We start from the raw sequence: 25,739 nt of genomic DNA on the forward strand, positions 1-25,739 counted from the left end.
TATAAATAAATATAATAGATTTTCAGAAATATAATAGAAAAAGGTCAGTAATGTTGGTTTGGTTATGTATATGTCTTTCTACATTTCAAAAGGGGTGTGCAATATTCATGCGTATTTACATGCTTGAATCATTTTATATTCATGCTGGTCTGACTGGCAGATGAGAACGCTTTTTGTGTTTTTCCAAGTTGTGTTTGTATTTTTACTCTAATATGAAAGTGTAACAAAATATTATTTATGATGGTAATGTAGCTATTTTGGTGGTAAGTTTTACTATGAAAATGGCTTGTAACAGTTTATTTATAAACATGAGCAAGTACTGTACCTATTGCTTAAAGTACGTGTGGAATTCACTCCATAGAAAGGTATAATGTTTACCAGAAGCCTTTCAGTTCTAATCAATAAAAGCAGGAACGGCATTTATATTTGATAGAACTTCAAAATCTAGAAATGTCTCCTGTATAAATCATTTAGGAAGTTTACAATGGCTTGGAGATCTGGACTTCTGGCTTAGTTTACTAAGTACATTACTTCTTCTAGGTTTTTATTTTTTGAAACTGTGCAATACAGGGTACAACTTGTACGGTACATACACCATGTTTGAAGTTTGATAGATATGGACAGAAACAGTGTCTCACATGAGAAGAACTTGTTGTTCAACAAAACCTTTCTTTTCTTTTCTTGGTTCTCTTCAGGCCTGCAAGTACTTCAACTCCCAGTGGAACGTTGTAGATTATAAATATGAAGAGTATGCTGGTGATTATCGGCAATTACCCAGGTAGGCGGCCCCCGTTTTTGTTCTGCTTATTTTGAATCTGTGCTTTGTTTTTAAAGGCTTTTCTTAAATTAGTGAAGGAGATGTTATTTCCCTTCACCAGTGGCCTCTGTTTACAGTATCTGACTCAGTGGGCATGGAATGAAGATCAGAATAGCCTGATCGTTTTCCCAGCCTTCACATCCCTGTTGTTCCATGCTGAGATTTCCCCTCCGAGCTGCATGGCTCTGGATGACAACTGATTGAGCAAGGGCAGCTGACAGCAAGGAGACATCACCCTCGCCACTATCACTATCTCATCACTCCCCTCTGGCTCCATGCAGAGAGGTCCCTGTTGAATCTATTGGCACAACGGCTTTGTCAGGGAGTGTTTATTGGACCCTCTTTGGATGCCAATCAAAAGACGATGTGGTTTTACATTCTTAATTCTTAGAGTAGAATTCACTTTAAATGCTATGCATTTCAGTGCTGGTGCTCTAGGTTCTATTCCCGAGGTCTATCTGCATGGGCTTTGTATTTCTGCCCGTGTTCACAGGGGTTTTGTGCTCCAGTTACCTCACACATACTGGTAGGTTAATTGACTTCTGGGAAAGCTGGCCCTGGAGTGAGTGAGTGTGTGTCTGTGTGTGTGCCCTGTGATGGACTGGCGTCCCATCCAGTGTGTATCCCACCTGGCGCCTGTTCCCACGACCCTGTATTGGATAAAGCAATTTGAAACTGGATGGGTGACATGCCACTTTATAACTTATGCATCCTAAAAATAAAAAAAACAACATTGTTATTAAAACGTTATTATCTGAACTCGAAGTAGACATTTTCAAATGCAGTGGTCATCTTACCCAAAAGCATTCCTATCCCACCTTCTATAACTTTAAAAGGAGTGAGTTGCCGTTCATGTTCCGCCCTGGAGTCACTTCCTCTTGATGTCGGTCAACTCTCATGGCATCCAAATGACCAGCAGGCAGAATTCGGAGTGTCTCCAGATGAAGAATGTCTATAAATAACACAAGAATATTATCTCATTCGGCACCGCCAGCCCTTAAATACATCATTATGTCAGCAACATCTTCAGACCACATCTGAATGAGCTTAGTAAACAGCACCCTTTGTGTCTTACGAATCCCATACAGTACTCCCTTTCTGAAAATGTGTCTGGATGGGAAAGAATAAAGTACCACCATCTGAAAAGTCCGTTCTTGACAGGCTGGAAAATCAGGCACTGTGACAAGTGTTTGGCTTCAGTGGCTCCTTGCAGACAAGATTTGGTTTGAAGAAATGAAGAGGTTTCTCCAATGAGAGTAGACATCAGATGCATGGACAATATAGACTCTATAGAGAGGCTGTAGAAAATAGTTTAAAAGCACCTCCTGTGTTTGTAATGGCTACTAATATTTTCTTTATATGTTACTCTTTGTAACATTTGAATGTGTTATATGCTTTGTGGAAAGGAAATGGCTTTAGTCTATATTTTAAAGGGTGTGATATTAATAATGTCCCCTAATATTAACTGCATGGTAAAATCTGTTTACTGTGGAGTGTTTTATCTTGTGCTTTATCTAGTATTATCAATGTGTGCTTTTTCCATAATTAGCTTACGTAGTTGTGAAATGGTTTATAAAATGTTAATAGGAATGTAGATTATTATCCAGATGCATTATTCATTTCCTTAAGCAATTATGTAATGTCCGCTGCTTGAGATGAGGTGAAGTAGTGATCCGTGGGTCATAAGATGAACCCAAGAGCAGGCACAGGCCAGCAGTAGGCGGGAGTAATGAACAGACAAGGCAAAGTCTAGAGACGCGATTGAAAGAAACAAAGTTCGTAGCCAAGTAGAGAAAGTAGCCAAGAGCCAAAGGAATTTAAAGAATACGAATTCAAGTAAACAATCTGAGTTTGTAGCCAGGAAATGAACACAAGGAAAATTCAAAAGCCGAGGTCCAACAGAGCAGTCCAGGTTCACAGCCGAATAGAACACAAGGGAAATCCAACACAAGAAAGAAGAAAAAAGGATTGTGAATCCTTGTGAACGAAGACACAAACACAGCTAGGAACTAGGCAGGCCTAGGCTGTAAATGAGCATAGAGCATAATAGCCTGCTTCACCTGAGGCGGGGAAGGTTATGAATACCCACAGGTGAAACGAGCTTCTGGTCTGATACGTATCCATGGCAACCGGAGAGTATAGGCATGGCCTGCAGCCGTGGAAATGCTAGCTTGCTCTGCAGTGCTCCAGCAGGGGCAAGCATGACACATGCAATTGTGACTGTAATTGTTTAAGGGGATATGTAATGCATCTGGAGGGTTTTTTTTTACTTCTCCCTTATAAATGTTAGGTTCAGCATTAATAATTCTCACATTTACAAGGCAAGGTTACAATAAAACCTAAGCTTATTTTGTTGAGATACAGTATCTTTGTAGTGCTTTCGAAAAAAAGGAAAAGGCAAGTTACATATAAAATTTACATTGCACGTAAAATATAGTAAACAAAGCAAACAATGGTTATGTGTCCTGGAAAAAACAAATCTCATTTAATTCCATTAAGCTGATTATTCATTTAAGTAAAAAATGTCTCAGTCTCTAATAAGGTGCTAGTGAAATAATCAGCGTTTGATTGCTCATTACTTTGCAGAAAACTGTACAGACCAGAAAAGCTTCCTTCACACTCCTTTGAAATCGACCATGAAGATGTTGATAAAGATGAAGTAAGTGTCTGTATGGCTCATTTATAGAAATTCCTTAGAACTTCAAAATCCTAAATTGGCAATTCATGCCCCCATTGAGTTGATGACTTAATTTATCCCAAATGCCATCTATAAGTTTACATTTTCATGTTGAGAATAATGATGACAGAAATAATGTTGAATGCAAAAACTGCATTACTGTATACTGTGCACTAGTTAGACACTTGTTAGATACAGTCCTGTACTGATCAAGTTTGTCTAAAGCACTACTATGCAATTATACATATTTAGTGTCCAAGCCAGCTTGCTCCTGAAACTAGAGGTAGAGCCTAGAAAGTTTAGATTTATCTAATTCTTGGGCTTTATTATTACACAGCAAAGTATCACTCAGCTGTGAGATCTACTGAAATTACTGTACTGGTTTGATCTTTTCACACTGTAATTACAAGGAGAAAGCTTCTTTGTCCACGGAAAGGTCATACCTTGAAGACAAGGAGTTAAGAATGGTTGTCTTCACAGGACACGACATCCCTGTCATCATCAAAAGGTGGGGGTGGAGGTGGAGGAGGACTTGGAGTTTTCAGATCTGGCTGGCTTTACAAAGGGAATTTCAACAGCACTGTGAACAATAGCATCACTGTGAGGGTAAGGAGACATTTCCACTCGCCTGTGTGCTAATTTTAACAGCACTGCCTGCACTTGCTGGATGAGTCAGTGTCACTAGCATCAGCCTCCACTGCAAACAGCGGGGAGCATGCACTGTAAGATGAACTGATCAGTGCTGCTGTGCAGAGAAGAAAGCCTTTCCACGACAAACACAATCGGAAATGAATGCTGGCAATATGCTGCAGTGTATTTAAAAATGCACAGTAGAATAGGGATGGTTAACCTTTTTTCTGGTTTGGGGCCCCCTTCTCAAGAAATAAACATTCTGTAATTTAAATTAAAGGCAAACAACAATAGGCTATTGTGCAAAGGTCTTTTTACTGTATCAAACTCAGGCATTATACAATATGTACAGTATGTAATGAGCACTGACCTCCACTGTATTATTACTGTAGTGAGTCTTATATGTGACTTATTAATACACCTTAGTTTGTATAAGACATTTAGCTGGTAATTAAGCAATCTTTCAGAATTTCTTAAAACTCATACCTAGTCAAGGTGAACCATACATGAACAGGTAATATACTTTGTTCCTCTTTACACACCTTTAATCATCCTTAAAACTGAAAGACTACTTTTGTGTGACTTCTTTCTGTGCTTCTGTACTGGCAGTCGTTCAAAAGGAGGTATTTCCAGCTCACACAGCTGACAGATAATTCCTACATCATGAATTTTTACAAAGATGAGAAAATATCCAAGGAGCCAAAAGGATGTATTTTCCTTGATTCTTGCACTGGAGTTGTACAGGTAGGTTTCCTCGGTTATGATTGAGTCCCCACTCCTTCAGTTTTTCTTTGTATTTTTCATGTTGACAGCATATTAAAAAACCTCTATATCCAGAATATTTTCATAAGCTGAATCTTGAAACTTCTCCTCCAGGCTGTACTCTTTTGTCTGCCATCTGTACCCTGCTGTACAGGTTATCATGAAATTGATCAGCAGTAGAAACAGCACAGTCTTGGACACTGTCCATACTTAAGAATGAATCAGTAAGCTTTTTGTTTGAGAATGGGTTCATTTTTTTCTTCTCCTTGCCTGCAGCTTTTGTTTAAAAGAATAGCGATGTTCACAAATGAAGCACCAAACACTTTCCCCAGAACTTCCATCTCCATCTGATAATATCTTTCATCGTTGAATGACAATTTAGTTTTATTTATAGTTATTTTAAGGCTTCTCAGCAGGTGCTTCCTGATTTAAAATAGAAATAGAGTTCCGTAGAACTCTTCTGAAAGCAATGCTAAATGTCTGGACTCCAGGGGCAGTTTGATGATGGTATGATCTAGCTGTTTAAAACCATAAAGCACTGTGGTTGGGGCTGCCAGATTCTCCTCCAATAAGGTGTGACTTGCGGTGAGCCCAGTTTCATTTTACTCATCATTTTCCATCTTCATAGGAAAAATGAATAGCTGATTGTAGATAAAGACTGGGAGATGTGCAAAGGCAATTTGTTCTGTCAGAAATGCCCTTTCACTCTTGTGGCAAAGCCAACAACTAAAGCAGAAAGCAGAATGTGAATAAGTGAATTCAGGCACTCCAGCATTCAACAGTGCTAAAGGTTACCATAATGAGAAAGGTAACAGCCTTAAACAAGTCAGGAGAAGCATATGATAATTTTTAATGCTAAATATTTTGGATTTGTTTTTCCCAGATCAGCACAGCTGCCCAATTCAGGCTTGTGATACTTGAAAAATATGTTTCAAAAAAGGAAACAACACTTGACATTTGTCAATATGATAGGCACAACTATGCTATTTTAGCAAGAAAAAAGATACCAAAGACAATAGAAGGTTTATTATAGTTAAAACTCAAGTATGGTGACATCGTGATGCGATGATGTACTGTATAGACAGTTCCCTGAGTCGTTTACAAGAACATTTATGAGAACATATACTTTTATTTTGTTGTTTGTACACTATTCAGTACATGGTATAAATTGTATAGAAAAAGACATTCAGCACTTTATGTGTATTATTATTGAGTGTTGGTATATTTTGCAAGTTGATATTTTACGATTCTGAACATACAGTATTTAGCGGGAAGAGAAATACTGTATGTTTCATGAAAGAATCCAGGGTGGAAAAAGAGAACTAGTGAAAAAGGTCAAGTTTAAGAAAGCTCTCCAATAAGGACAGAACAGGAAACCACAAAATGTACAGGCAGAATGCAAAATCTGTGCAGCAAAAACAATTTATTAGGAAGTAAGACTCTCGAAGCATGTGATAAAAGGTTTTAGAAACAATCATGAATGTAACGTGTATTCAGGGAGATATTTAGAAGGTTAAAAATGAAGTCTTCCTGGGGGAAAATATGCTTTGCAAAGCACAGCTGTAAACTCATTTAACCTTTCTTCAGCAAGGCTAAGGCAAATCACACTTTGACAGACATCAAATGTGAGCTCTATAAAAATGTTTGAAAAAGTAATTTTCCAGGCAATGATTCCCAATTTCCCTGTATTTGTATGATAATCAGGGCACCCTCAATGGCTAGAGTTGCTAAGTGTTGGTATTGTATACAATCAAATGGCACTAATGCACTGCCATATAAATGGGTTCAAAAATTGCACATTTAAAGTTTTCCATTTTTATGTTTAGACTGCAGCACGTATATCTTTATCACGTGATCACACATCACTAGGATTTAAAAAGACGAATACCTACTGTATCTCACTGAAAATGTCAATTATTTTTAGGGTTGATGATGGTCACAGTACAGACTTGGTTAATAATGGTTAATACCATTAGAATAAAAGGCTAGGACTTCTGTAATAGGCCATAGAGCTATAGTACTCAAAGACAAAAAGCTTGGTTTTGACATCTGGAGGGTAGTTGTACGTACAGTACTTGTACAACTGTGTGTTGTAAAGTATAGTTGTTGGAGTTAAGTCAAAACGCTAAAATATGATTTTGTCAAACAGCGCAGGGTTTGTGGTTTCTATTTCTGTGAGATTTAAACAGTTTTAAATGAATGTTTCCAGCCTGCTAATGCTATTCGCTTGAATCTAACACTTTTTGCAGAATCACAAGTTGAGGAAATATGCCTTTGAGCTGAAAATGAACGATGTGACATACTTTGTCCTGGCAGCCGAGAGCGAGCAGGACATGGAAGACTGGATAAGCACCCTAAACAGAATCCTGCAGATCAGCCCAGAAGGGCCAACTCAGGAGAGAAAGAGTGTGGACCTCACAGACATGAAACAGGGTCAGTGATCGGAGCTGAGGCAAACCACAGCCGTGAGCACAGGAAGTGAGCTCCTTACATTCAGTCAGCATCAGCACAAACATTAATCTTTTCAAGTCCTTGGCTTCCCTCTCCAGCTGCACGACATTTCCAACAGTAAAAAAAGAGTTCATTCAAGCTCAGTTTTGCACAAAAAAATGGGGAAAAAAAGTATGATTGAGCATTAACATCCGCGAGGAATACAGAGAGCTTTTTTGGTAACATGAAATTACATTTGCAGAATGCTTAAGAAATCCCTCGAGAATTACTCTCCTTGCATAATTTTATGAAACTGAAAAAATTGTATAAATAATTTTTCCCAAAGAAAACATCGTAACTCCAGGGTTTTAATCATTCTTCATTGTCAAAACTTTATAGTAGTTCCAGGATCTACATTTTTAGAATGTAACTGGTTTGTTTTTTTTAGTTTAAAGGAATTGTTTTTGGTTCATTGCTTTCATTGCTTCAGCCAGACATGTTTTATACACAAATAAGAGCATTAAACAGGTGGACACTGAGGCTTGTTTCACCTTTAGCAAAATCTCCTATTGGGGTTTTATTTAGTCAAAGTTTCAGATCTGCCCTGTGTCATTTTTCCTGCAGTGGTTTGAGGGAACACCAGCAGCTCTGAATTCCCAAGTCTAGCTCTGGAGCCGTTCTTTTCTTCAGTATGAATACTGTGATTACTAAACATAGATGGTATATAGATGTTAAACATTAAAAAATTCCATAAATGTGAAAGCTAGTAACTCAGCTAGTTCAAGGCTTTTTGTCACCGCCAACATGTATTATAGTATTATATTCCATCGCAGATGTTTTGTGAACTTCAATGTACAGTGCATGTGTGCAAAAGCTCAGCACAGTTTTACATCAGCTGTATTACCTTCCTTATTTTTCTTTCAGATTCAGTAGATCTTCCATCAAGTGAAACAATTCTGACGAATACAGATGAGGTGTCAGAAAACAGTATAAATCCAGAGCTAGCAAAGGTGAGTATTCTCAATATTTTGAAATATGAAGTATGTTCCCATTATGGAGATTTTTTCATCTACACATCTGGTCAAATGAACCAACCTATATTTTGAAATTATATTCATTTATGAACAAGACAACTAAACTCGTTAATAAATTATTTGCTTTATGTTATAATAGACAAAAAATAATTTATAGCAGTTAATTGAACCTTCAATTTTATGTATTTAGCATCTTCTACCTTATTCATACAACTATGGATTTTTTCTGTTGAATGTTTTCTATTTGATAGTACATCACTGAAACAGAGGAAACAGTCAAGATGGCGCGCAGAGAGGACCGCATGAACTTGTTTTCATTGGATCCAGACATACCTGTAAGTTTCCCTTTCTATCTGTTGTCTGGGGGCTTGTGGTATAGCGCAGTTTTTGTTTGTATGGTGGGGTAAAACCTAATGCAGGAGAGAAAATCGCATCTTTGCTTATTTTTAAGGTGGTCAAGAGCCAGAAATCTGATTTTTCACCCCATGAGCCCACTGTGAAGCCGTTTGAGGAGAAGGTTGGAAAACGACTGATGATAACGTGCCATTCACTCAATTTAACGCTCCAGGGGTGTGTGACCGAGAACGAGAATGGACCATTAACAAATGTAAGCATCATTTATTTGTCCTGTACCTCAGAATTTCGAATGCTGAACAAGGGTCACGTTTTAAAGTGATCAAAAACAGATCACGTCCTACGCTGGAAATGAGGAATCATCTTCTTAATTTATAATATGATGTTGAAACAAGCAGCACGGTGGCGCAGTGGTGAGCACTGCTGCCTTGCAGCACTGGGGACCTGGGTTCAGTTCCAGATCTGAGCTGCTAAATATGAAAAGGTCTTTGTGAGCCTGCGTGGGTTTCCTCTCACAGTCCAAAAACAAGGTTGTAGGTTCATTGGCATCTAGGAAAAGCGGCCCTTGTGGAGCACGTGTCTGTCTGTGTTTGTGTCTGTCCTACGACCCATCCAGAGCTTTGTTTCCTGGGATAGGTTCTGGCTCTCCCGTGACCCTGAATTGGAAGAAGCGGTTAGAAAATTAATGAACGGATATGTATCAAAATATACTTTAGGATATATAATATGTAAGTCTTTTTAACTTTAATTTTTTAAAACTGAGATCTCAGAGATCTTTATAGTTATCTTCTGGCCCGGGCAGTTTTTTTTTCTAGATCCCATTCCGGATGTTTGTTGTTGTTTTTTTCCCGGTCGGATGCAGATCGAACCATTCTTTGTCAGCATCGCCCTGTTCAACGCGAAGGACGGCCGCAAGGTGTCGGCAGATTTCCACGTGGACCTGAATCCCGACGTTGTGAGGCAGATGCTCGTAGGCTCTTCTTCCGTGGTGGAGAACGGGATGAGCTCCCCGGCGGAAAAGCGACCAAAGGAATGTCAGCTCACTGGGAATTTGGACAAATGTCTGCAATATCCTAAGCAGGTACTGTTTATATCCGAGAACCTGGCTATGTGAGGCAGAAATGGATTCATACATAGCTGACATGTTTAGTTTGGCTGAACGTTTTTCTTTCTTCTTCGATACAGGCTGTTTTCTCGGTCATGAACCCCCACATTGACACTGTGATGGTGGCCAGAGTCGAAAAGGTGTTGATGGGAAACATTACTAGTGGAGCTGAGCCCTACATCAAGAATACAGACTCCAGCAAGGTAGAGTAAATGGCTCAGTCTGATTTGTATTTGGCTTAAACAGTGGATAACATATTAAAGTGGATACAATACTAGAAGTTCAAATGTATATAGGTATACATTTATGGAATTATAGTTTTTAGATGGCATTATGGATGTATTTAAAAGTTTATATTGAAAGAATAGGTTACTAATGTAATGCAATGGTATTATGTACAGTGCATATGAAAACATTAATGCTTAACATTTTTAACTAGAACATGGCATTGTATGGGGGAAACAGTGGTATACCTGTGTGAGAAAATCTTGAATTGAAATTTGCAAGATTTGTGTTGCCATAAATGCCTTCAGGTCAGTTTGTGGAAAAGGGGTGAAATGACAATTAACCTCCGTGTTTTAACAGACTGTCCAGAAAATCTTAAAGTCCAACAAGCAGTTCTGTAGCAAGCTTGGCAAATACCACATGCCCTTTGCATGGTCAATAAGGTAAGTCTACAAAAAGCTAATATATTACACGACTAGAGTCTTAATTCTGGATGTGCACCTCTCCTTCGGTTATGCTTATGAATAGATACACTTAAAAAATACATGTTTTAAATGGTTTAAGCTTGCCACACTTTTGCTTTTAAGCTTCACTTTTCCTTTTAACTATAAGTGCTTAACTGTCACGTCATATTGAATGGAGACTTGAAAGGTCTAATAGTGCATAAAAAGGTCAGAGAGAGAGAAAGCGTGCTACACAAATAGAGTCAGTCTGTCTGCACTTTTTATGTCCACCTTTACTTTCATCGCTCCCTCAAGGGTGCTGTCTTTAATGAGAAAACATTGCAGTGAAAAAGCAGTTCCTCACGCTTTCCAGTGACATACACCGTTCCCGAGGAAGAAAGGCTCTACGCTTTCTCTGGGGTCAGAGTACAGCTGGGACTTTGAAACAGTGCTGTGTGAAAGCTGTGAGTGTAGAGGTTGATTATTTTCCCTTTAGGGGATCCTGTGACCTCTCGGTGAGGTGCCTGATGATCTGTCCTGAAAAGTTGAGATCACTATAGGAAAGAGACATCAGTTCTTCTTAAGTAAATAGTTTACTTTTCCTTGGGCATAAAACATCTACCATGTGATGTGCTGATAGTATTTATTGTTATGGATTGTACAGATATAAGATATCTGCTCTTGATGCCTTTATTTCTACTTATGATTATAACTATTCTGAAATATACTGCACATTTTTTATTATTGATCATTGCTTTTTGATACTGCTTCATGGTGAAGTTATATTGGCTCACAGCTTCTGGGACTTACTGTAGGTTCAGGTCCAGCTTGTGGTGCTTTTTGTGTGGAGTTTGCATGTTTCCCCCTTCCCATATGTTTCTCGGCATGTTACAGTACACTCCTCTACGCAGTACAGAGGCATGCTGTCTGGATTAACTGACATGCCCTCACTCCGGGTGTGCCCTGCAATGGTCAGGCCTCTGTTCCAGAGTTATTGTCTGCCAGGTTAGGCATGACTGCTAAAGATGCTCATTGAAGGCCTGTGAATGTTAAATAATAACAGTACTCCTATGAAACTAGCTCAGTTATAAAAATAGAAAGGATATAAATAGATTTTGCAGCTAAAAACCCCTTAAGCTTCTCCATTTGATTCATTAATGCAGTCCATTCACTTCCTTTCTTTGCCAAATACAGTACTGTTTCTTAATGTTCTGTCTTAGGTTGTTTTTTTTTTCAACGCATTGAATATGTACAGAACAAGTTCTTAATGTGAATCCTGATTTACAAGAGACTTCAACGGTTGGTAAATGGAGTGAGACAAATCAATTCAATGTAGCATATTGCAAACACACATTTAGAAACTTACAGTAGGGTGAAATATCGATTTCCAGGTTCATGTCCTGAATGGAGGTGTAAATACACTCACTAATGATTCAATTTCTCAAGCAGCAACATGTGCAATTGAAGCTGGATTGAGAGCAATAATGTGTATGACATCCCTTCTATCAGATTTGAGTGGGATTGAGATTTCTCTGGTCAAGGATATTGAAAGTCTTACACCTCTCAAGACAACCATCCAAATCCATTAAGGGGGTCAAAAAATGTAATATGTGACATGATTTCCCACAGAAAAAAAATTATCTTACTGAATTTAAGATTATGTTAATCTACAACAGCTATTGTATGTCTCCCCCAGAAAGGAGATAAGTTTGCTCTTCTGTTCCGAGCTGTTTTTTAAATGAGTTTGGATTAATGCATGGTACACTGGATGGTCCCTCATTAGCCACAGATTCACAATGAATTTGCAGAACATACTCCAACATTTTAAATTAAATAGAATTTCATTGTTTCTTATTTCTTGCTCGGTCTTTGGCAGGCCAGTTTTCAAAGACAACGATGGAACTGTAGATCGGGATTCGCGTTTCTCACCCTTGTTCAAGCAAGACAGCAGCAAAATCTCGACCGAAGACCTGCTCAAAGTAATATCTGACTACAGAAGGTAAAAAAAAATCTATTAAAAATAAAAGAATTTCCACAAATTGCTTTAACAGCTCTTTAGCTTGGAAAGTACAGCAGTCTCATATCCATGATAGCTTGAAAAGAAACACTTAAAGGGTTCTTTCTCTTCTGTGACCAAAATAGCTCCGTGCATAAAAGTGATCTCTTAGCCTGCCAAACAATTTATTTTCTTGCTTTTGAATGTCATCCAGGTGAAGTAAAAATACACTTGTCAACAGGAAATGCACTGTGCTTGTCTGATTTTTAAATTTGGAAACAGGATAACAATCTCACATTTAGAAGTCCAATATCATTCTATACTAGATTTCATGAGAAGAAGTACTGTATATACTTTGGAAAGGTAATTATACCATTCAAAATATAAACATAGTATCAGGTACATAGTATCAAGGCAAAGACATTTTATAGATTTTAAAAGATGTATAGTAATTTCAAGATGATGGGGCATGAAGGATGCCCGGCTGGAAGGATCCAGGCAACTCTTTTGATACCTATACTGCCTCAAACACTCCGCCAAATTGCTTGTTGTTCGCCGCACCCAAGAGTTAACTAAAGCCTCCGAAATTAAGAAGTGGTCCTTAGCACCTTAAACCCAAAACATTCAAATTCTGAAAGCACAAGTCAACAACTACCTGTATCTTGAGCGAAAACTGAGTAGAATATATTGCAGGTACTGTCTAGTATATGTGCAAGAGAACATTGGTCCAGCCTCTATTGTAATGAATGGTCCATGAGTTACAAGTGATCATTTACTGCTGGCAGGGCAGAGAAGACCAGCAAACTGCAGACCATTCCTGGAAGCCTGGAGATCACAGTGGATTGTGTCCCAATGGAGCACCCAAGTAGGTCATCTAGATTTCTTTCACACACAAACAGGGCTGCGTTCTCGGCAGGTTCTCAGTAACTGCATTTGTAAGTTTTAAATGGACTGTTTTCGAAAAAAAAAAACTCTCTAACACCTTTAATACTTCTAGGTACTGTACATGTATCACATAAGTTGCATTTACCTATCATATACTGTAGGTGATTCTTCAGTGCATTTTGTTTTGTAAAGAAAGTAGCTGGCTGAATTTTCTCCTTCCCATATCTTTCGGCATGTTGAAAATGACACTTTATTATGTAATGTAGTCAGGTTTTTTGTCACTTAGGTTTTATTTTATGATCTTTCTTTCAGCTTTTATAAAAAAGCAATTATAGTCTGTTTAAGCTTAATAAATTAATTAGACATTCATTTTAATTAAAATCTCATAATGAATCATATGTCCTTTGAGTGCACTTCTTAATGACAAGTAAAAGGTATTATTAATTGATTTTTAGTACTTTGCTAGATTTTATGTTTTAATTATACTGTACATCTTCTTCATTTCCACTGCAGACTGTGTTACGTCATCCTATGTACCTATAAAACCTTTTGAAGAAGGTGAACATCAAGCGACAGTAGAGGTTGAAGAATTCGTGCATGAGTCAGCCAAGTACTCTCAGCCATACAGAGTGTACAAGAACCAGATCTACATCTACCCCAAACATCTCAAGTACGACAGCCAGAAAACGTTCGCTAAGGTGGGCTGCGTTCAATCTTTTGGCTATTACTCTGAGAAGATGTTTGGTTGTGTGATTCAAATGTTTAAAAAGTCAATCCTGTAGAATAAGACATACCGACTGAACATTTGGAATGCGCAGTCTGATTTGTACACTGTTTGCAGGCAAGAAACATAGCAGTGTGCATCGAATTCCGAAGCTCGGATGAGGACGGTGCCAAACCCCTGAAGGTAATATCCGACAATTATTTTCCAAAGATGTTTTTTTTTTTAACTAAGCACTCCATAGGTGCCTCTGTATTGACTTACAGCATGGAAACCAAAATGTGTCTCCCATGGTGTGTGCCTTATGTCGCAGGGCTGTTTTCCATGTAACTGTTCCTCCTTTCCTGTTGCAGTGCATATATGGAAAACCAGGGGGGCCAGTTTTTACCACGGCAGCCTGCACGACAGTTCTCCATCATTCACAGAACCCTGATTTCTATGATGAGGTCAGCTCTTGTGTCATAGTTTGAGATTCATGTATAGAGATGTACAATAAATATCCTCGTTAATTCACCTGGTGTCTTTACCTCTGCTGCGTAAGATGAATAAGTAGTTATTAATTAATTATCACTGATTATTGATAAATAACTAGATTAATAACATCAATCATTACATTCATTTAAGTAAATCAATTCCTGAATAACAGTGTTGTGGTAACTTCCGAGGGTGGTGGTATCCACATTATTAACAGTGACTTGCCTCTTCTCTCCAGGTTAAAATCGAACTTCCAATTCAGCTTCACGAGAAGCATCACATCCTCTTTTCTTTCTATCATGTAACTTGTGACATCAATGCCAAGACTAACGCCAAGAAGAAAGAAGCTCTGGAAACTGCAGGTGCGGTCACCGGAAGTGAAAAACGTTATGGGATCGGCATTTTTGATCAGGCCTGTGTCACATCATTGTTGTCGATCTTCTAATTGAACTTCTGCTTTAACTTTTACCTTGATTTTCTGGTTTGGGAGTCTGAAAAACATACTGGAGAGTATTGTCAGGCTATGTCAGAAAGTCATTGGTGATGATGTTTCGTCCCTATTCCCTGTCTGTCAGTTACAAGTCTTCCGTAAAGCATATTGTATTCCAGAGGTCCCTTCACACTCTTTGTTTTTGTTTAACTAATTCCAATTATTCCCCTCAGAACGCAGATATTGTCTCATGTCTCAATGTCTCGTGTCATTGTTGTGAAAAACTGTATTGCACATTTACTGCATTAAGTAGTGATTTTCATCTCATCATTGACAGAATACCGAATTCTCAGATTATTGTATTTCAGTTTTGAGAAGTTCTACCTTTTACATATCTAGTCCCATCTCAAAGTGCCCTAAAGAGGAACGAGTTGAATGGTCATTGTTCTTTTGGTTAATTCTGTATGTCCCAACTAACATGCGCAAGAACTGTGTAGCAATCTAAAATGTAAGCTAAACAGACCAGGGCCTTTGATACAGAGTTGCATCTGCAGAAAGGCCTTGTCAGCCTTCAGGTCCTCAGCAATGTCTTCCAACATATTCGCCTGGCTTCCTTCTACCTGGAATTCTGCTCTCATCTGAAAGTATGCCTTGTTCTGAACCATTACAAATAATCACATGCCTGTAATGTCATTTGCACAAAGGACTGGAAAGGGATGCAGCGATATCATGTTGCGCAGTGTTGATGGAAGTGTTACACAGTATGCCAATGCTATAGTATATACAGTACAAGTCAAAGTGAAATGTGCCACAAAACAGGAGCCAAGTTATTCTTTATTGGTTAGTCTTTAACATGTGTATTATTTCTATGCAGTGCAGTGATTTCTCATCTCCTCTGGAATCACCCGGATGCAACTGCATTTCTTTTTGTTTTAGTTGGTTTTGCCTGGCTCCCGTTACTGAAAGAAGGCAGACTCATCTCTCAGGAGAATCATATCCCTGTGGCCAGTGCCCTGCCTCCAGCCTACCTCCATGTCAAGGACCCTGGATCAGGATCAGGAAAGGTCAGAGAGCGGGAAGCTGGGATGAAAAGACACATCGCCTTTTAATTTTTCATGCTGGGATATAATAAAATTGGAAAAACATAAAGAAAACTTAATTTTGTTATATCACCAGTTTCGGAAGGACTTGCCATGTTTTTCATTATTGTTTAATTAGGTCTTTAAAGTAATCAAGAAGCTACAACAGGAATATTCTAAGATTCTGTGTTGGCTTATTTTCCCTTATTGAATATCTGCTTAAGAAATTCTTACATACATATTTAATGCATTCTTTTGGGGGGCATATTTAAGTTTTTTTTCATAAAACATGCTTTTACATATTTTTTTGTGTAAAACACTAACAGAATACAAATTCAATATTGCAGCAAAATGGGGCAGACATAAAGTGGGTGGATGGAGGCAAGCCGATTTTTAAAGTGTCTACATACGTTGTGTCAACGGTATACACTCAGGTAAGAGAACAAATTTACATATGCAATTGTTCTCATATTCATGAGATATTATTTCATTTCAGTGAGGATTTTTGACTCATTTCAAAATGTTATTTCATACTTGTGTTTCTTCTTAGACCATCCATATCAATTCTGCACGGGAATTCTTATATTGTTGCAACACAGTATTTTATTGTGTTTTATTCTGTAGCATTTCCAGATGACACTGTGGTTGCATTCTTTTGTACTGAAGGTGCATCTAAGTTTTCAGAATATGCCCACTGCCTTCATGGTGTGGCCATTAGTTTTTCAAAGTAGTTTCCCTTAGAAACTTTTCTGCATTTTTTAATTGGTCATAATTAACAGAAGTTCACTGGTATATTACACACAGATAATACCTTCAAAAGCAGCAGAGGGAGCTTTCTGTTTCTCCTTTTATAATAACTACAGTTTTTATTGCAGTAAGAATATAGAATCAAAGCAAAATATCACTAATATTTTTTTGATATTATAATGCTATTTTCAATTTACAGGATCCACATCTGAACCGATTCTTTCAGCAGTGCCAAAAAAGAGAAACCGAACTTTTTCAACCTCCTGCCTTAAACTTCGTTAACAGCCTAAAGGTACAGTATTTCAGGCAAATGAAGCTTGGTTATACTTTGACTGGATACTATTTACTATATTTTGCTTTAAGTTAAGAAAATTTAGTTAATTATTGTAGTACTTAATAAGCTTTAGATCAGCATTACTAGTTTAGGTATTTGTTTTTAAACAAAAGTACAGTAACAGTTACTAATTTCCTGTTTTAGGGACGTTTAGGTGTTTAGTTTCCAAAGCAGACAAACACAGGAAGTCTAGATTATATCTGAACTTATTTGGTTTAAAATGTTTCCCAGTTTTAAATAAGAAATTCTGCATATTCTTCATATACTGTAAAAGTTGTGTAACTTGTTTGCTTACAACAGGGTCTGCTCAGCATGGAGAAAATACATGTGATCATACGGTTCCTCCCAGTCCTCTTCAATCAGCTGTTCAAAGTTCTGATCCAGAACGATGACGAAGAAGTCATCACTGCCACCTCAAGGTAAAGGCTGGAACTGCAAGGCTCTGGCTTTGATTGTTCAGGTCTGGTTTTGTACTGACGTGAGTTGTGACTCAGTGGGAGTGCGTTGCTGATCGACTTAATCAAACGTAGAGTGTTTGCCCACAGTAAGGACTTACGAGCAGTATGTTTCTCAACACCTCCTTAGTGAAGTATGAAAAGGCAAAACACTGACGTGTTTTAAGTCATGCACACAAATGTGTGCCTGCAGACATGTTTGCATTTTTTCTTTCCTAACATCACAGAATGTACTTCAGCTATACTGTATAAAATAGGCACTTTTAGCTGCCTGCATCTTCCTCTGTCTTTCTGCAGTGTTATTAGTCTTTCTGAGACATCTTGCTCCTAGATAATTTGGTAGTGTGTCATTCTACAAGACTGCTATAAAATCTCTCCTGGCACTGTTTCTGATTTTGTTTTCTCGAGTTTCAAGAGAGCGTAACAAAGCATGCTGAGCACTTGGCTGGGTACTGATTAGATTAATTTAATGGGAGAGACAGAGTTAGAAGCATATGGAATAGAAAAAGTACATTTCCTTGTGAGGGCTCTAGAAACTGGAACATTAAGATAAATGTTGTTTAATGCAGAGCAGTACAATTGGCAAACCATAATGTGAAGAACTAGCTTGTAAATAAAAAAAATCCAATAGCAGCCATACACAGAAGAGATTAACGCATTATCATCAGTTATTGTTTTCTATAAAATGAAGAAAAATTTTAATACAAGACGTGGATGAAGATTTATGGATCTGGTTCTTGAGAGAACTAGTGCACTTAGGCTTTACGATCAAGCAGGAACACTTAAACAAACATAATAGTCTAGATGGCAGCTACTGCAATCAATAATATTTCTTATTTTCTCAAAGTCACACTGCCTTTCTCTTACAGGGTGCTGGTTCACATTGTTGCCAAGTGTCATGAGCATCACCTAGACCACTATCTTCACTCCTATATAAAGGTATACTTTAAAAATCAAAATGTGACTTTTTTGCCAAGGTTCGGTGCTGTGCATGTTCCAAAGACTCGAAGAGAATCCAGAAGCACCTGGAAGTATCCAGTGCAGTCTGTACTGTATATGTGGTTTTCCAATATAAAAAGTAAAGGCCGCAGTTTGTTCATTGACTTTGGCCTGGGGATATTGTTGAGATGACAAACTACAGTGCTAAAGTTCCTTTTCCTCCCTTCATTATGTACTTGGCAAGGAAATATTGTCTGGCCCACCTTATTCCTGTGAATAACACACCATTTTAAACCAGTTTTCTTGTCTCTTATGGACATTAATTCAAATGTAAAATGGATCTTTCAAATAACTAAAACAAGTCATTGTTTTGAAGAGAGTCATGGCCTTTACTGAAGGCTTTAGGCTAGACCCCTGCCCCATATACTACAGGCTGTGACAGGCTGTGCTTTGAAGAGAAAAACCATATTTCACTCCTTCTGTTGGTGTTTTATTCAGAAAAAGCCCTGGGGGAACTGTAAAATGTGAAGGCTTCCCTTTTTGAAAACAGCAGCACAGAGGAACAGAGCCCTTGATCCTTTCAGAACTGTGGCGATAGGGTTAGAGTTGCCATAGTGACTGCTTGGCACCGTGTCCAACTGGAGGTCAGATGAGCTTCTGCTAAGTCTGTTATTTAAGGAACACCTAGGGGCTATGCCATCCTCTGTCACTGCCAGTATAAGCCATGGTTTTGCATAGTAAAAACTCTCTTAACATGGGTACAACAAAAGAGAAAATATAAGACAGTTTTTGTAAACAGAGATTATAAATTGAAGCCTGTACTGTAGGTTATATTGGTGGTTACAAATATAAATCTTTTCATCTTAAATAGGAATAGTGAGGAGCTGTATGTTGTGTTTTAGGCTATTTATTGTTCAGTTCAGTGACACAACAGTGCACAACAGTGTATAATAAATATATAATATAATGAGCAGATTATTTCAGAACTGACAGTGGGAAAGAATGAATAAGTAAGCCCCCTTCCAACAAGGTCAAATTCTGTGGTGTAAATAACAAGAAGGACAAGAAATGAGACGAGAAGGGGGGAAAGTAGGTTTTAAATTTGACATTTCAACATCTTACCAGGAAAGTCTTTAATCGTCTTCATATACAACATGTCACTAGAAATGACGTTGATCAGAAAGTCCTGTACAGATGGGGCTCTGAAATTCATGTCTGTAAATCTGAATCTAAGTAGCATGTTGTTTTGAAAGGATTTGTGCAGATTGTGGGATATAGGGGTGCACTCTCCCCTCTTGCAGTTCCAAGAATCAGCAGTCTCAAGTGCTTTGTGAGATTCTGGGTTAACACAGATGATTAAAGCAGATTGAAACAGTATAACAATGCTACAGTGTTTATTTTACAAAATGCCTAATAAAATTTAGAGTTTGCTGTAGCAAGTTTCAGTTTACTTTAAGGCTTGGTGTCAGGGCAATGGTGTGGAATAGTTGTCAACTTTCTGGATTAGCTGGTGGCACAACTGTTGTATGATTGAGCAAAGCACTACTGTAAAAATGCCCATCTTTATAAATGGGTATAAGTTGGATACGATTATCAGCAAAATATATATATAAATATAATTCAGTCATTACGGTTTTGAGATGTCTGTTCTCTTTGAATTGTATTATGATTGTATTCTGTAATGTTTATCTTGGGACTGTCTCCTTTAATTTGTAAAATAACAATAAAACATTAAGTGGTGCTGACAGTGGTTTTGCTCTCTATCATGTGTAAGTGAAGAGAAATTTATTTTTTGTACTTTTTTGTGTTGTGCAGTTTGTTTTCAAGACAGAATCCCACGGGGAGAAAACTGTGCATGAAGAACTTGCAAAGGGAATGAATTTGGATCTGAAAAGCAATGACACAGACGTAGTGAAAAATATACTCAAGGTAAAATGTATTTTACGTTAGAGGATATTAGATCAGAACTATTTTCTTGGATAATGACACAGTTCACTATGTGTTATTTTGAAAAATAAATCTTATTCATGAGCTTACTGTATTAGTTCTGATGCGAGAAATTAAATACACATATAACATATCTGTTTCAAGGTCATGCTGTAAACATGCCACAATTCATTTGTGCTGCATATACATTGATTGCATTTATTGAATGTTAATTAATTGCATATAATGTAACGGGAATTTTCTTCCTTAAATGAAATAATCTGCTGCAGCAAACATTGTAGCTAAAGTTTTGAATGTTCAGTTATGCAGTCTGTCATGACTACTGTGGCATATTGCAAATCTGTGAGATACGCATGATGCCCTACCCAGGCTCTCCATGTAAAGATCAGTCTAAGTTGCTCTGACAAGCTTTCAAACTGAAATTGTAATCGGTGGCTTTTTCACCCATCTGACCCAAATCCAAGAGACACATAGAGCTTTGAGTCACACCGTCATTTCTTGTACGACTCTGACCTGAATATTAACGCATGTTCACACAGTAAGGAATCTCATCAAAGACACACGCTCAGACTGCTAGTGTCCCTCTCTTCTCTCCTTCTATTACTTCTGAGCAGTTAGTGAGATGTAACAGACAAGGACTGTACATTGAGTGACAAAGGACAGTGGGCTGTTGGACTCCATGTGTCCTTCACAAGCTTCTATAGGATTCATTATGAAGATTCATTATAGGATTCATTATTCATTAGAAGTCATGCCATGTCCACAAGGTACATCTGGAATCCAATACGAAAAGGATTCAGTTCATGACAGTACAAAATATGAATTGATATTGAATCCTAAATATTTTAGGAGACTTCTTAGAATGGTGTACTAAATTTGTGCAGTTGTTATAAAAGAATATAAATGTGAGAGAAGCATACTGTACTTCAGAATCTTATAATAAATTGATTTTTGTTTTTTTACAGTACTCATGGTTCTTTTTTGAGCTCATCATTAAGTCGATGGCCCAGTATCTCGTGGATTCAGATAAAGTAAAGGTAAAGAAGGCACAGTACTTTTTATTATATAAAATGTCATTTTTAGAAGCCAAGTAAATGAAGCTACTGTTTTGACAAGCTGATCAATTGGATTTTTGTAACAACATTTGTTTGGAGTCCTGACAAAGCTCTCCTATTATTTAGTATTATTTTGAATGTGTTTTTTAGCTGCCACGTCCAGAGAGATTCCCAACATCGTACCTCAACATGTTAGAAACACTGGTAATGACCACGTCTGATCATGTTTTCTGGAAAACCAAGACTATCTCAGAAGAAACAAGGAGTGCTAACCTGGCAGTTGCAATGTTTGTGAAGGTTGGTAAAAATGTCTTTATTGTAACACTGAACCCTGCTTCTCATAGTGTCTTAAATAGCAGGTAAAGCACAGGTCTGTATCCTGAAGGTTCTTAATGTGTGTTCTTAACATTGTACCTATAATTGCCACCATCTCCACAAGAAAAACTCAGATATGTTCACTTAAATTAGCATGTGATAGTTATTTTGAATGTGGCTGTCCCTGGTTCTAGAGATCATAGATAATCCTAAATCATCAATTTGTAAAAGACATAAAGTATTACAAGTTTTTTTATAAAGAAGTTGGCAAGCACTTGTAGTAATTAAGAGGTGCAAATTGATGTTTTAATAACGTATTTACAGTAAATCCCCTTTTACATAAAATGTTTCAAGTCTCTGGGAACTTTGCCTTAAAGACCTACTATGTTTTGGCTCTTCGTGACAAAGCCTTATGATTCTTACCTACTCTTCTAACAATTTTGTGGTTCATGGGCTTAAGTGTCTAAAACTGTATCTGTTCCTTTCCACAGCGTTGTTTCACATTCATGGACAGAGGGTTCACATTCAAACTGATTAACAATTACATCAACAATATTACGTCAGGAGATAACAAGGTAAGGGACAATGTCATTAATTCTAGTACATTGTGTTGGGAGTAATTTTACCATCATTAAAGAGAGTGGACTACAGTTATTTTTGGGTATATTATGATTCACACATCCCATTTCTGTCTTCAAGAATGTGAAACACAAAATGAACACACAGACCCTCTAGTTGACGAGCAGCAGTTGAATCCTCGCTTTTCAATTTTCTACTTGAGATTTCATCACTGCCTTGTCAGCCCAGGAGAAGGCATGGGTTCCTTACTGTTGCAGCCAATGTACCTCATTCCTGTGTTTCAGACCCTGTGTGAGTTCAAGTTTGAGTTCCTCCGTGAAGTGTGTAACCATGAGCACTACATTCCTCTTAGCCTGCCCATACCATCTGCAAAGATCACAGGTAATGAATATAAAGGGCTACATATGGGTAGCATATGCCTTAAGGCTTTGGTTGAATGTAGAACTACTAGACTATGATGTTAATAGTAGTTCAGGTGGGCAGCTGCGTCAGCATGCGTAGGCTGCAAAGGAACAACCAATAGATTTATTTCATGCTGAAAAGAAAAGAAAACACAATGTTTCGGACATGTAGCCTTCTTCACCTGAAGATAAACAATGTTTATGTTGCTACATAAACAAGGAGAAATATTTTACTACTCTTCAATAGGAAAATGAGAAGCCATTCAGAGGCTTCCAATTAGGATTGAGATCCCAGTAACTTTTTCAAATTTACCACATAAACTAAGGGATCATATTGTAGCCTGATACTGTACTGTAGACTGAAAGCACTTCTAAAGGATTTTCTCGCTAAATTGTACAATATGTTTAAAAATTTCCCCCCATAATGGAGACATACTGTAACACCAGAAATTAAATGGAACACTTCAGTGTATTGTGTGCGACTGATGGGTAGCAGCAAGAAATGTGTCATGGGCTGAAATTTCTTATTGTGAACACATTGTTTCTTGTTTCTTCACAGACAAAGATTTGCCTTCAGAATCCCAGAGCACACAGGGTCTGTATTGCACCGCCTTTCTTTCTTAACTTTTCTGTCGAGCAATCAAATCAACAAGGTTGCAGAATGAAATAAACCGTGTTTGTCAATGAGCCAAATGACCGAAGAGAGGACGTCTGGGACCTCAAGGGTTCATTGAGCAAATGCTTCCCTCTGGGAAAGACTCAAGATTGACCTGTTTAAAGATGATACAGGAAAAGACAAGAAAAGCCAGAAAATGATTTAAAAAGTCAGGCTAGGACTGCAATATTTAACCACCCCTGTGCCTTAAGGTATTTAAAGTCCCCTGCCATTCTGTTCCATTGCCTCAGATGTGCCGGAGTACAGCCTAACCAATGAGTACTGCAGAAAGCACTTCCTGACTGGCCTGCTGCTGCGTGAGGTTGGCTTTGCTCTCCAGGAGGACCAGGATATAAGGCACCTGGCTCTTGCTATACTTAAGAACCTTATGGCAAAGCACTCCCTAGATGAGCGATACACTGACAAGGTAGGCTTTCTTTTTTTTTTTTGCTTGAGGTTCTTGCTTAGTGTTTTATTTGTCCCATGAGAAAGAGACCACATATCCACAGTACCACATATAAAAGAATAAAAGAAGAGATCTTTGCAAGACCCTATAAAAGACATTTTGCAGCAGGAAACTATTAAAATGGGTGTCTCCCAGTTCAGGAAATGCTGCAATTCACAATGGGAAATGAAAATGACTTCAGCTGGATTTAGCGAAACTTGCCAGAGAGAATCTTTCTCAGTACAATAAGTACATCAAATACATCTGGATGAAAGAGTTTATATATCCATTTTTGTTATAAAGGAAAAAAGACACAGGAAACCAAATGAAAGATTCAGCTGTCGGTTCTATTGCAGTGTATCATTTCTCATATCCTGACTGCAGGCCCTAACACTAGGACCTATTTGTATCTTTCTTATCTCATTTCTTAAACTGTACCTTTACTGCTAATGATAATGTGATTTTTTGACAGAACAAGCAAGCCAGAATAGCCTCCCTTTATCTCCCTCTGTATGGCCTGATTCTTGACAACATGCCCCGCTTTTTCATGAGAGATCTGTTTCCATTCAACATCAACGCCAGTGATCAAGTAAGCCTCTGCTCCTGTCTACCAATACTGAGCCATTAGTGTGTCACTAAATAAAACTTTGAATTTAACACCTGTCTGTTATAAAAGATAGGATTTGATTTAGTAGCCAATTTCATTTCTATGAAAGCAGACTACGGTACAATGAGAGACACACACCTTTCTTTCACACAGATTTTATTCTCACCAGAATTTATCATCTTTCTTCATCTTCTTTTAATTGTGTCAGTGTTAAAAATGACTTCACTATAAGCTTTTATTACAAAGACATCAGCATTTTCAAAGAAGTGATGAATACTTCCTATCATTTCAGTATCTTCCTATTGCAAGAAGCACTCCATTTCCTTTTAGATTCTTTGTGAGCGTTTTCAAAGATAGTTGAAGATATCTTAATAGAGGTTACAGGATGGCCTGCTATATTTAGCTCTTTAAGAGATAAGGTCTTCATACAAATCTGTCTCTAAACATATTCCTGATTAGCTACTGACACAGCCCTCAGCAGAGGTTAGCAGTTCTTAAATTGCTAGTACTGTATATATGTTCAACTTTCTGTGATGTTGTCGCTGTTGTGATGTTTCTCTTAGTTACTTGCTTGTGAATGTGTCCTATTGCACATGGCCTCAGTCTGTATTTATTCTATAGAGTATGCTTTCATTCCTGAAGTGTTTTGCTTGGGATATAACAGGACACAGACTGCAGCAGAAAGCTCAATTTAAAAACCTCACAAAGTTCTCAAAAATTCAGAAAAATAATATTTGTTTCAAATGTGACATACATGCATATTGAACTATTCCACCAAAAACTCTTTTTGTCTATTCTTGCGTGGTAAAGAGGGGAGGAGGACTACATTGGAAAGATCTTTTAGATTCTTTTTAGTCACTGCCGAGCTGACTGGCAATGTTGGAAGGTGGAGAAGAGAGGGGCTCCAGTGTCTACAGGCATAGCCTGTCCTGGAACTTGTTATTTTAACCCGTAATGAAAGCTGCCCCTTGCTCCCGTTCAATTCTGAAACTGTGTCTCCCACTGCAGGGCTCCCGGGATGACCTGAGTGTGGGAGGCGGACTACAGAGTCAGATGGCCCTAGCTTTAAGACATGCAAACTCAGTGGACACTTCCTTTTCCAAAGAGGTGCTGAACTCCATCACGGGTAAGTATATGTTATCAGCCTGACGAATGGGCAAGTCCAGGCCTCCTTAAAGTCCATCTGAGCTGCAACCCT

General features: G+C 38.0%; 1 protein-coding gene across 6 annotated transcripts in view; it reads left to right on the plus strand.

Annotated features, from left to right (window-relative positions):
• dock10 (dedicator of cytokinesis 10) overlaps nucleotides 1-25,739 on the plus strand; it is a 103,455-nt gene that overhangs the window by 54,901 nt on the left and 22,815 nt on the right. For all 6 annotated transcript variants that reach the window (XM_015360997.2, XM_015360989.2, XM_069197263.1 and 3 more), the window contains exons 4-34: nucleotides 696-778; nucleotides 3,404-3,476; nucleotides 3,975-4,100; nucleotides 4,734-4,868; nucleotides 7,136-7,319; nucleotides 8,241-8,326; nucleotides 8,602-8,685; nucleotides 8,802-8,957; nucleotides 9,567-9,785; nucleotides 9,890-10,012; nucleotides 10,395-10,477; nucleotides 12,354-12,476; nucleotides 13,259-13,338; nucleotides 13,872-14,056; nucleotides 14,200-14,265; nucleotides 14,433-14,525; nucleotides 14,792-14,915; nucleotides 15,920-16,047; nucleotides 16,410-16,496; nucleotides 17,009-17,101; nucleotides 17,444-17,562; nucleotides 18,468-18,537; nucleotides 20,353-20,466; nucleotides 21,450-21,521; nucleotides 21,690-21,836; nucleotides 22,346-22,429; nucleotides 22,718-22,814; nucleotides 23,394-23,429; nucleotides 23,741-23,916; nucleotides 24,407-24,523; nucleotides 25,550-25,667. In XM_015360997.2, coding sequence (XP_015216483.1) covers nucleotides 696-778; nucleotides 3,404-3,476; nucleotides 3,975-4,100; nucleotides 4,734-4,868; nucleotides 7,136-7,319; nucleotides 8,241-8,326; nucleotides 8,602-8,685; nucleotides 8,802-8,957; nucleotides 9,567-9,785; nucleotides 9,890-10,012; nucleotides 10,395-10,477; nucleotides 12,354-12,476; nucleotides 13,259-13,338; nucleotides 13,872-14,056; nucleotides 14,200-14,265; nucleotides 14,433-14,525; nucleotides 14,792-14,915; nucleotides 15,920-16,047; nucleotides 16,410-16,496; nucleotides 17,009-17,101; nucleotides 17,444-17,562; nucleotides 18,468-18,537; nucleotides 20,353-20,466; nucleotides 21,450-21,521; nucleotides 21,690-21,836; nucleotides 22,346-22,429; nucleotides 22,718-22,814; nucleotides 23,394-23,429; nucleotides 23,741-23,916; nucleotides 24,407-24,523; nucleotides 25,550-25,667 — 3,481 coding nt within the window. The remainder of the gene's footprint in view (nucleotides 1-695; nucleotides 779-3,403; nucleotides 3,477-3,974; nucleotides 4,101-4,733; nucleotides 4,869-7,135; nucleotides 7,320-8,240; nucleotides 8,327-8,601; nucleotides 8,686-8,801; nucleotides 8,958-9,566; nucleotides 9,786-9,889; nucleotides 10,013-10,394; nucleotides 10,478-12,353; nucleotides 12,477-13,258; nucleotides 13,339-13,871; nucleotides 14,057-14,199; nucleotides 14,266-14,432; nucleotides 14,526-14,791; nucleotides 14,916-15,919; nucleotides 16,048-16,409; nucleotides 16,497-17,008; nucleotides 17,102-17,443; nucleotides 17,563-18,467; nucleotides 18,538-20,352; nucleotides 20,467-21,449; nucleotides 21,522-21,689; nucleotides 21,837-22,345; nucleotides 22,430-22,717; nucleotides 22,815-23,393; nucleotides 23,430-23,740; nucleotides 23,917-24,406; nucleotides 24,524-25,549; nucleotides 25,668-25,739) is intronic.

The sequence above is a fragment of the Lepisosteus oculatus genome, chromosome 13, assembly GCF_040954835.1.
Source record: "Lepisosteus oculatus isolate fLepOcu1 chromosome 13, fLepOcu1.hap2, whole genome shotgun sequence".
NCBI classification, from domain to species: Eukaryota; Metazoa; Chordata; class Actinopteri; order Semionotiformes; family Lepisosteidae; genus Lepisosteus; species Lepisosteus oculatus.